This window comes from Pinus tabuliformis, chromosome 7 (assembly GCF_031772625.1).
Source record: "Pinus tabuliformis cultivar Carrire ecotype Pingquan chromosome 7, CPIR1, whole genome shotgun sequence".
Lineage (NCBI taxonomy): Eukaryota > Viridiplantae > Streptophyta > Pinopsida > Pinales > Pinaceae > Pinus > Pinus tabuliformis.
In genome coordinates, this window is record NC_142293.1 from 331,124,069 (window position 1) to 331,136,531 (window position 12,463).

At 37.3% G+C, this 12,463-nt stretch overlaps 1 protein-coding gene across 5 annotated transcripts in view; it reads right to left on the reverse strand.

The window, feature by feature from the left end:
• Positions 1–2,058: 2,058 nt before the first annotated feature.
• Positions 2,059–12,463, reverse strand: part of LOC149247303 (vesicle docking protein) — a 135,786-nt gene continuing 125,381 nt past the window's right edge. For 3 of the 5 annotated variants that reach the window (XM_089458169.1, XM_089458170.1, XM_089458173.1), the window contains one exon: positions 3,620–4,211. In XM_089458169.1, coding sequence (XP_089314295.1) covers positions 3,990–4,211 — 222 coding nt within the window. In that variant the 3' untranslated portion in view covers positions 3,620–3,989. The other 2 variants (XM_089458171.1, XM_089458172.1) reach the window with 2 other exon arrangements.

Sequence of the window (12,463 nt, forward strand, 5' to 3'; positions counted from 1 at the left end):
TCACCCCAGGCTATAAGAGCCAGAAGCCTCACTGCGCAAATGGTCAAATCTGCCTACGAAACCCCCAACTATTGAATGTGAATTGGACTACGGCGGCGACAAAATCTCAACTGCTAGATCTAAATGGTATTGTGGTGGTAGAACCTCAACTGGTGGATCTAATTGTTGCTACGGCGACAGAATTCCAACTGCTAGATCTGATCTGGAAAATAAGATAATGGGCGATCTTCAGAGAGTCGAGGGAACTATGGTCTAAAAGGAGTGTCAGGTGCTACAGATCACAATATACATAAGGGTCCAACAATAATACATGCCCTAATCTTTCAGGGCACTAACTAAGGAGGATCAACTGTACCTTAGTCGTACTACCTGACTACCCTATCATACACATGAGTAATCTCCCCGAGTGTTTTTCTCGGTGTACTGTAGCAACAAGACGACCGACGGTTTATCTAAGGCTAGGTTTTAGGTGAACCTAGGGGGCTTGCGATATACCCAGGGAAAGGAAGTTGCATTCTTGAGTAATACCTTATCAAGTGGAAGAATCTAACAGAAGAAGAAGTCTCATGGGAGACAAAAGCTTTTTGCCAAAAACACTCGTCGTTGTGTATGCTTCGAGGACAAAGCATCTTTTCAAGAGGAAGCAACGTTATGTGATTAATTAATATGTAATCGGGGCACGATCAAAGATTATGCCCCTTCCTGAAAAAGTGCACAAGGGCCTATTTAAGCCAAGGACCTACTTGTAAAAAAATATCATTCAATCATTGACAATAAATATATAAATTTCTGTTAAGAAAGTTTTCACTTTCTGATTTATGCAATGCAATACTAGGAATTATATCGAATATCTTAATTTTCTTTATATTTGATTTTCTGTTTCATAATACTTTTCAGCTGAAGGTAAACACAAGGTGCAATTAAACATCCCATAATCCCATATAGCAACTGGAAATTCTACTATCATTGGTTTCTAATGGCAATCTCCAAATGTCCCTAAGGCAACCCCCTTACACAAAGGATGTCTTCAAGACAGCCCCCTTTCACAAGAACCCCAACCCATTCCCTTAAATTGAGAATGCTAAAGGCTATCCCTATCTTGCCCCTATCCTCGAGATGCAACAAAGTTGTCCCAACCCTAAGGACACATCTTCATGATAATCTTGAAAAAATAATAATAATAAAAGATCAAATGACAAGAAGTATTCAAATGGATTAACATACATTTCCTAATATCAAGAAAGAAGTATGGCTTCGATTGATTCTACCAATTGGTCATTTGTTTTGCAACTATGAAGTTAAATCCAAGTTATGCTAACAAAAGGATCATAAAGGTTATAGAAGCTTTTACTCTAATTTGAGAGACTGATATTTTCGACTGAGTAAAACAAAAAATTGTAATTTAATAGGATAAATTTTGTTCGGCTTTTATTAGTTAAGAATTTTGTAATTTAATAGGATAGTATTCTTTTGAAAAGAACAATGTTTCATATATTGGATAAAAAAAATTATAGTAAAGATGTCAGTACAGCTCCAATGATGAAATATGTTAGATCACTATGATATTAGAATCAACTGTTATGCGCATGTAAATTTCAATGTCAGCTTATCCTGCAATACATTATTATAGATGATCTCAGTCATATAATGAATGAGGATACGTTCAAGTGTATACAAATTTAAGAACTCAAAGTTCTTAAATAGTAGAGTAATTCATAAAGCGATTAAGTGGTAATTTAATTTTTTTTAATGTTGAATTGACTTTCAAAATAATATTGACCCTTTAAATGCTGTACGATCAGTCGAGTCATTTGAAAAAATGACAAGTTATTAATTTAACAGACATGTAATGTTGCCGTCATCAATAATGTGGCGTTTTATTTTTTCAATGTGTGTAATAATCAAAACTATTAAAGCATTGTTTATTCTTCTAATCCAGGGAACTGTATATGATCCACTTTAAAACACATCCCATAAAAACAATTGCAGGTTGTGTTTATAGTCAAAAATGGTATCATTCCTTTTTCATCACAATCATCCATGGATTGTAGACCAAACTCCGTGATAACCCTCTAGGATGGTTATATAAATTTTAAAAATTAATACTACATAAATTTAGGGCCCACCTTAGAAAAAAATAACATCCTCTGATGTCATAAATGTTTGCAGCAGCCATATGAACATGAAGCCTGTGTCATGTATGAGCATTTCTTTAGAAACGCTACATGTTGAAAGATTAATGCTTACAATATGGGCTTATCCCAACTCGCAGACTAATGACCGTTAAGAGTACAACTCAAGCAATCAGGGACATTGAAGAATTTGATTTCAGATTTCAGCTTGTACCCTACGACATGTAAGGTACTATGGTATAATGCCCATTATTAGGATAGAAGATGGAGAAGCAGTAAATTTGGACCTTCAAAATACTGAAGGAAATAATCAGCAGGTCAAAGGAAACATGTGTTATGGCTACAAAAATCACATTATCTGAACAGTATTTACTGACATGTGAAGGAAATCGAATCACGACATGTGTACCTAGAAGAGCCCAGCAGTTACTCAAACATGTTATATCATATATAGCTACATGAACCCAGCAGTAGCTCGAACATGTCATTTGGAGTCAGAATAGTGGTGCCCCCCAGAAGCAGTTCAACTCCATCTGCACCAGCTGACGTTTGTGCTTCCTGTGCTTCACGAACCTGCTTATAGGAAAATCGAGAATAACCGAGAGTAAGCATCACCCACATTTGCCCGCAATTTGCTGCGATACAAAACTGCTAATCAAACTACTTCTATCGTATTTGAATTACAGAGAGTATGAAAGTCCGAACAACAATAGCACGCCATCTAACAGGCTACACAACTCTTGAATTATATAATTTATATCCTTATCCAATACAACGTGATTTGATCCGTAGAAAAAAATTCATGAACATTCTATTTTGACTAGGATCCTAATGCTCTATTGTGCTTTATTGTAAAATGAAAATTCCTAAACCATAATATAAAGGAACATAGGGACTTAATGGACTGGAAGGGCATAACTACCATAGAGTCATTGGATAAAATAAGGATTAAAACATGTGAGGCAATGCAGCTGAAGGCTCCGACTCCAGACAAATTTCCCTTAGCAGTTCAAAATGGTGAATGATTTGAAAATAGTAGCATAATATGATCTTCTAAAGTTATGAAGAAGGATAAGTCATAAATACCCTGCAACAATCCAAATTATGGTAAAATAACAACATATCAGAAAATTGTGGAGCATTAGAAGTGAGTTATGCCACCAACCACAGTCAAGTTGGGTCCATCTCTTTTCAATGGTGTTAAAATGAAAGATGGCATGTTTCAAAATCTGCATTATCGTACATGGCAGAAAGCTTTGACAGATGGTTCAATAACATCAAAAAATAAGTTTTAAGCTGTTAAATTATGGTATGTTCTATGCTTAGAGCATTTTACTTCTTTTCTTCTTATTAGCCACTGTTTAGCAATCACATAAACATAAAGTAAAGTGCAAATAGAACATTAAAAGATCGACAGAAAACAACCCAAGACAAGAAACACCAGATGTGGCGGCTAGCCAAGGACAAACTCCAATGCGGGGAAACCCTTTGATCAAATCTTCTTTTATCTTCAATAATTCAGCAGAGAGAGATAGTACAATATCACTAATCAGTGATTTACAACAGCAGTAATGAAACCCTTGAACAGCAATAGCAAAAGGGATCAATCAGCTCCCAAAATGTCCTCAAGACAACCTAGGAGAACTCGGTCTCCAACAGAAGTAGTGGCAGCCCAAAACAGTCAAAGTAAGATGGTCAAAACAGCAGTGAATGCTACAGCATACTGCAGCCAGCCCTAACCAGTCAACGCTGTCATAAATGTGCCCTCAAACAGTCAATGCAGACTTGTTCAGCTCTTCGGCTAGCCTAGGAGAGGCTGCCCACACAAGGCCACAGTCAATGGAGGCAATATGCTGGTCAACGCAGGCCTAAACCACTTGCTGCACCTTCCTGCATCCTTGCTGCCCTAACTGCGTCCTCCTCCAATGCTGCCCTAGCTGTGTCCTCTTTCCCACGTGAGATCTGCGTCCTCCTTCCTTTGTATACCCAAGAGGCAAGGATGAGATGAGTTGAGATAATGTCTCCTCTATTTATATGCAACACTGAGCAAGAGTGCCACACACTTAACTGCTGGCCGACCTTGACAATTTGTCAAGTAATTACAAATAAGTTCATATCTCCATAAATACTTGTCGGAATCGAATGATCTTTAGATCAATCCTACACCTCTCAACAAGAAGAATCTAGGAAAAATATCAGCTGCCATAAGTGAGGTGACTCACATAGAGTTTGGCCCTAGTTGCCAATTTTAACATAAGCACAATAATAACATGAACTTAGAGACCTCTATAAAATCAAAATTCCTAGAATACAATATAAAGGAAGATAGTGACTGAATGGATTGGAAATCCAGAACGACCATGAGGATTAAAACATGCAAGGCAATACAGATGTTTGCTCCCTCCGCAAAAAGTTCCTTTAACAGTTCAAAATTAGGAAACTCATTGTGATAAAAGAAAAACATATCAGAAAATTGTGAACATTAAAACTGTGAGATTATGCCATCAACCACATTCAAGATGGCTCCATCTCTTTTCAATGGTGTTAAAATGAAAGATAGAATGTTTCATAAGCTGCATCCATATATGGCAGAAAGTTTCAGTAGATGATTCAATAGCATCAAGATATAAGATTTGATACACATAGAATAAAGTTCTAAGAGAAAGTTCAAAATACATAAGCATTGAGGATCTAGATGGCCTCTACAGTCTGAAAATCAGCATGATATAATCAAATAACTATATAGCATACTATCTCATGAGTCATGACTCCTGATTCGTCAAAATCATCAAGAATCAAGATCATCAAGATCATCGGCAATAGCATCTGCTGAATTCTTTGGATCATTCTCATGGTTTAACTCTTGTGGGTACCCTCCCCTTGATTAGATATTGATCCGGATTGGATCATTATATTGTTTGTCATCCATCTCGTTGCTTTCAGAGTGGAAAAAGTGGAAGAATCAGCTCTCGGGACCATTTTTACCGGCAGGATTTAGTTTGGCAAATTGGAGTCTAAAACCTTCTGGGAGCCTTTTGGGGCATCAAATGACATTTTTGGGGGGATAAAACTTTGCCGCTTTAGCAAGGCACCTTTTCTCCTATTCTATACAGAGATAACTTTCCAACAGTGCAAGAATCGCACCAACCAGAGTCTGTATGCGAAAGTTATGGCACTCAGAAGTTGACATTCTTGTTTTCAACACCATAATTGGAGAGAATGCCATGTCAATGTTCATTATTCATGGAAAAGGGGCTAGCCACCTTATTATGATGAAAAAAACTCTATAAGAGTCTATATTGTAACTCTGGTTCTGAGTTGAGGTAGTCAAACATAACCACTAATAGGCTATCGGGTTGTGTTATAACCGGGCCACTAGGAGGAGCAGGGGTTCCATTATTTCGAATGCATTTGTTCCATAGCTAAGCAAAAATAGCCAAGAGGGATAGGCGATAGAGCACACAAAGAAGAATTGTGAACTATAGTAGCCCACACGCTAAGTTACCAGGATTCGGATTCGGATCCGGATCTGGATCCGGATTTGGATACAGATCCACCAGTTTTTTGAAAACCTGGGATCCGGGAACGGCAAAGAAACGACAAGTACAAAGCAAATATAAAATATTTTATAATTTTTAAAATTAAAATTTATATAAATATAAAAATAAAAACTAAATTTATACAGATATTAAAAATAAAAACATATACTAATTTTTTAATATATAATTTTTACATACAATAAATAATTATTATATAAATAATTTTTAATGTATCATTTATAAATATTAATTAAACATTAATTAAATTTATATAAAAATAAAAAAGCATATGTGATTTTTTAAATATATAACTCCAATTTAGTACTTTAAAAATAATTATTAAATTAGTCATAATATAATTAATGCATCATAAACACTAAGTTATAATTATTTATATTAAGCGAATTATTACACTGATAGTTATTTTAGAAGAGTTACTTTTAAACTTGAAAAGGAACTTTAAAATTGATTAAAATATAAACTTACTTTCTGAACTTTAAAATATCTTCTAAATAAATAAGAGTTCACGTCACATGTATTAAAGTTTATAATGTATTTAATACTATTAAAGTTTTATAAATATGAGTTCACGTCAGTCACGTGTATTAAAGTTTATAATGTCTTTAATACTATTAAAGTTTATAATATGGTCAACATAGAAATAATAAATTGTCGCTACGAACTTGCATTAAAGTTTATAGCGTCTTGTATGTCGCCACGAACTTGCATTAAAGTTTATAGCGTCTTGTATTAAAATTTATAATATGTTCAACATAAAAATAATAAATTTTATGTGATTTTGCTGAAATTATTCTCTCAAACATATTATGGATCACAGAAGTCTCAACTCTAAAATAAATTTTATATCGCCCAGCAATTCCCTAGTTTATTTCTGCTAACAGATTCATTAATCTATTTCTTACCATTCCATTGACTTGCATTGAATTTCTCGTTTTGGAATTTTGTGCTCCCGTATGTTGCTGATTTTTTGCCCACGAAAAGAAGATAGGCGGATCTCTACGGATCCGGATCTAAATCCGTTTCCGATCCGGGGATCCGCAAATCCAACAATTAGGCCCGACGGATCCGGTAGCATAATCTACACGCCACATGCCATACTTCTTTATACTCGCAGACATTTTCTATTCAAAGAAAGAGAGTCGAGCAGCCTCACCTTCTAGCTGGGTTTTTATCCTGAAAAGGTTTCTCAATTCATACCTTGTGTCAAATGTGTGCGTGACATTTTATTTTGTTGTTTTCTATTTTCTACATAATTTTAATTTGCATGCATACACTATTAACAGTAATTTATAGATCTATAAATCAAAAGAGAAATAAAATTGTAATAATGTAGATCTTGGATTTCTTAAGTATATTTTATTAGATCTGTTGTGACGAACTGTCCAGTGGAATTTCCATCACTGTTTATGGATCATATTGGTATCAGAGAAAGTTTCTTTGGGTATATTGTGGAGATTTGCAAGGCATCTAGATTTGTTGGGCCAGGAGTCGTAAAACCCTAATCATGGCCGACGAATCTGTGAATGAACACTCGTGATCCTACAAAGAGGTTTTCGAGGCTGGAACAACAAGTCGCAGATATAAATCATATTGTAAATTTCCTCATCACTGCCCTGAGCAATAAGCTTGGGATATTCAAAGAAGATGGGGGTTTGAATGTAGAGGACAAATCAGAAGGTGGATCAAGAGATTGGGAGAAAACAAAGAACCAACCCAAGAAAGAACCTATAAAAGATCAACCCAATTCAAGTGTCTTGAATCAATCACAGCGCCTGTTTAAAATGGAGGCAAAGGTCGATATCAAGTCATAACATGGCGAGATCAACGCTCTGAAGCTAAATCATTGGTTGTAGTAACTAGAAGTGTATTTCAGTGTCCATCAAATTAAGGAAGAACAGGAGATTTCATTTGTGCGACTGAAATTAGAAAGTCATGCCTTAACCTAGTGGGAAAGCCACACGAAGAGCCTCCAGTGACAAAGTGGGAAGACATTAAAACCCTCAATAAGTCACAATTTTACCCTATTGGGTATGTACAGGACCAGTGGATCTGTTGGTACTACTTCAAGCAAAAGTCAGGGCAAAGCGTGCAAGAGTACACCATACAGTTCAGAAAGATGGCCACAATGCTAGGTATCTCCCCAAAGAACCCAGATGTACTCCTCAAGTATCTGGGGGGTCTAGATCACCATATATGAGAGCAAGCCCAAATCGGTAGACGAGGATTGTGTACAAGCATAAAACTTGGAGAACATAGGCTTGAAGAAAGCACAATCAAGTGGATCAAAGCAAAAGGAGCAACAGGACACTTCTAAGGAGGGAAAGAAGAAGCAGAAAGGGAGAAAAGATAAAAAGACGACAACCACACCAAACCAGTGCAAAGATCCCAGCAACCACTGCAACATTAACGACCATACAGAGGAGAAGTGTTGGAAGTTGCATCCAAAGCTTAACCCGAAGAACAAAAAGAAAGTCAATAAGAATAAGAATGTCATGGCCACTAATTCGACCAACCAAGTTGAAAGCAGCTCAGACATGGATGAGAAGATCTCTTGTACATTAGCGCAGAAGAAGGTGAATCTAAGTAGCCTTCAGCAACAAGGAGAGAAAGAAATAACCAAACCCTTCCATATAAAGATACAAGTCAAAAAGACCAAGATTGATGCTCTGTTTGACTCAGGATCGCAGGTGAATCTCATTGTAGCAGAGTTGGTCAAGAAATTGGAATTGGAAGTTTGTGATCATCCAAGCCCATATCCACTAGGATGGGTACATACGGATGAAAATCTAAAGGTAACAAAACAATGCAAAATTAGATTGTCCATCAATGTTAATTTTATTGATGTAGTAGTACTAGATGTGGTTCCCCTTGATGTATGTGGAGTTATGTTTGGGAGTCCCTACATGTACATGCGAGAAACAATATTCATGTGGAGGCCAACCAGTATCGGCTAGTCAAGGATAGAAAATTATTCACCATCAATGTGCAAAAGGGCAAGTCGAAAATATCGTTGATAAGTGACAACCAAGCCAAGAAATTGATCAGTTCCAACAAGAAGTGTGTTTTTGTAGGAATTTACAGGGTAAGTTCCTCAGATAGAATACCAAAGAACACTGCTAACAAACAGATCACAGATCAATACACCAATATTCTTGACCTGGTTAAAACCCTCAAAGAGGGAAACAGTGCATGGCCTAAGCCAACATGGCCACTTTAGGCAATTTATTATTAATGTTAAAGAAAGAAAATTTACACAAGCTTCTCTCATGAACGGTCACCCTACAAATGACCCTCCATGCTCTTTAAATAGAGATCTTGGACCAATCGGGGGTTAAGCCAAGGATCAAGTGTCGGTAATATCGAGGAGAGAATAATCGTCAGATCACTTCATGTCTAGAACATATCGTGACCGTCGGATTGTAAGTTACAAAAGTACATAGTAAAGAAACACACTTTACCTAACTCTACACTAGACCAAATTATACTTACCTATTTCCTATGTGTCAGAATATCATAACATCCCCCCTTAAGAACAACTTGGGATAGGATTGAAGGATGTACAAATATGACACAATAGGAGAAGGAAGGAGGCATTAAAGCCTATCACCCCTTAGTGACAACTTCCTGAATTCCAACCATAAATCGAAGTTTAGTAAACTTCGCCTCTGTGAGAGCCTTTAAAAAGATGTCTGCAACTTGATCATCAGTTGAACAATATTGCACTTCAAAAACATGGTCATGAATGAGATTTCCGATGAAGTGCATGTGTAGTTCAATGTGTTTGTTGCGCTGATGTTGGGCTGGATCTTTGATTATCACACCAAAGTGTAGTCGGATGCTACTGCTGAAAGCCAAACTCTGACAGGATCTGACAAAGCCACAGGGCTTCCTTACCAGTATCGGCTAGTCAAGGATGGAAACTTATTCACCATCAATGTGCATAAGGGCTAGAACATATCGTGACCGTCGGATTGTAAGTTACAAAAGTACATAGTAAAGAAACACACTTTACCTAACTCTACACTAGACCAAGTTATACTTAACTATTTCCTATGTGTCAGAATATCATAACATCCCCCCTTAAGAACAACTGGGGATAGGATTGAAGGATGTACAAATATGACACAATAGAAGGAAGGAGGCATTAGAGCCTATCACCCCTTAGTGACAACTTCCTGAATTCCAACCATTAATCGAAGTTTTGTAAACTTCGCCTCTATGAGAGCCTTTGTAAAGATGTTTGCAACTTGATCATCGGTTGAACAATATTGCACTTCAAGAACATGGTCATTAATGAGATTTTTGATGAAGTGCATGGGTAGTTCAATGTGTTTGTTGTGCTGATGTTGGACTAGATCTTTGCATAGTTGAATGGCACTTTGATTATCACACCAAAGTGTAGTCGGATGCTACTGCTGAAAGCCAAACTCTGACAGGATCTAACAAAGCCACAGGGCTTCCTTACTAACTTCTATAGCGCCACAATACTCTGCTTCTGCTGAAGAAAGAGAAATGGCACTTTGTTTCTTGCAAGCCCATGTAATAGGTCCAGAACCAAGAGTGAAGACATAACCTGCATTAGACTTCCGATCATTAGAGTCACCAGCCCAATCGAAGTCAGTGAAACCAACCAATAGAGGGGATGCTTCCACACTGTAATGAATCCCAAACTGAACTGTACCTCGAACATAACGAAGTATTCTTTTAGTTGCTTTCCAATGACTTTCATGTGGGTTTTCCATAAACCGAGCAATAAGGCCAATAGCAAAGGAAAGGTCAGGACGGGTATGGGTCAGATACAAAAGTTTTCCTACAAGTTGACGATATAAGGTAGCATCAACTTCAGTGGAAGTACAAGTAACTGAAAGTTTGGCTCCAAATTGAAAGGGAGAAGGGGTTGGCTTACAGTCTTCCATGTGAAAGTGGTGTAGAAGATCACAGGCATACTTGGACTGGGAAAGGGAAATACGTTCTTTGGATCGCAAGACTTGAAGACCAAGAAAATAATGCAAGTGTCCTAAGTCCGTCATTTCAAACTTATTTTGAAGGTTGGCCTTCACATGGTTTATAAGGTTGGGATCACTACCAGTAAGGATAAGATCATCACATAAAGAACAAGAATGATAAGAGTCTTACCCACTTTCTTGGTGTAGACAGTATTATCAGAATGACACCTAGAGAAGCCAGTGTCTAAAAGAAAGCTATCCATTTTGGCATACCAAGAGGGGCTTTCTTGAGACCATAGAGGGATTTCTTAAGCCGACATACAAGGCTGGAGTCTGTTTGTATAAAGCCAGGAAGTTGTTCCATATAGATTTCTTCATGCAAGTCCCCATGCAAGAAGGCAGATTTAACATCCATTTGATGGATTTCCCATTTGAAATAGGCAGAAAGGGAAATAACAAGGTGGATAGAGTTCATTTTGGCAACAGGGAAGAAGGTTTCAGTATAGTCAATGCCTCCAACTTGTGAAAAACCCTTAGCAACAAGACGAGCTTTATTTTATCAATTTTTCCATCTGGTCCAAACGAGGTTATGTAAACCCATTTGCATCTAACAAGTTTTCATCCCTTTGGAAGAGGAACAAGATCCCATGTATCATTTGCCAATAATGAACGATATTCTTCATTCATAGCTGCGTCCCAATCTGGATGGCCTGAAGCTTTTGCAAAGGTGTCAGGATCATAATTTGTTGAAGCTTGAGCCAGTAAAGAAGAGGCTCTATCGAACTAAGAATGTGTACGTCGTTGATCTGTAGGATCACCTGCAAGAGCACCTGTTGCATCCCGAGTAGCACGGACCTATTTTGGAGCTGAGGAGCTGAAGGAGGATCCCGAGAAGGTGGGGGAGGATTGACATCCTCGTTGTCATCATCTGAAGAAGAAATATTTTCAGAAGTAGAAGGGATATAGAGAGGTGGCACATCCGCCAAACTAGGCTCGTAGGCCGATATATTTTCAGCAAACTTTACATCCCTTCTAATGATAACATTTTTGGATTTAGGTGGAAGAAGTCTATATCCTTTGACATCTTCAGAATATCCAACAAAAATACATTTTTCACTCTTAGGTTCTAAGGCCTTATGTTTCTCATCGAGAATATGGGCCCATGCTTCACTTCCAAAAACACGAAAGTGACTTACATCTGGTTTAATTGAGCTCCATGATTCTTCTGGGGTGATATTCTTTAAAACCTTAGTAGGAGTGTGATTTACTATGTAATTTGCATAGTTAATTGCTTCTGCCCAAAAAATAAGACTAAGTCCTTTAGATTGAAGCATACAATTAGCCATTTCCTTTAAGGTGTGATTCTTCCTTTCAACTACACCATTTTGCTATGGAATATATGGAACAGTATGTTGCAATTGAATTCCATGCTCAGTGCAAATGTTGATGAATTTGTTGTTAACATACTCTCCACAGTTATCAGATCTCAGCTTAAGAATTTGCTGTCCAGATTGTTTCTCAACAAAGGTCTTAAAGGCGAAGAACATGTTAAAGACTTCACTCTTGAGTTTTAAGAAGTATACCCATGTGCGTCAAGAGAAATCATCAATGAAAGTTAAGAAATACTTGTAGCCAGAGAATGAAACAATTGGAAGTGGACCACATAAATCACTATGCACAAACTATAAAGGGGCTAAGGCGTGCCAAGAGGCACGTTTTTCAAAACTATCCCGATGATGTTTTCCGAGTACACATCCAGAACAGACACCATCTCTGAAAGCTACAATAGGAAGACTTGTCACCATATTTTCTTTACATAGATTTT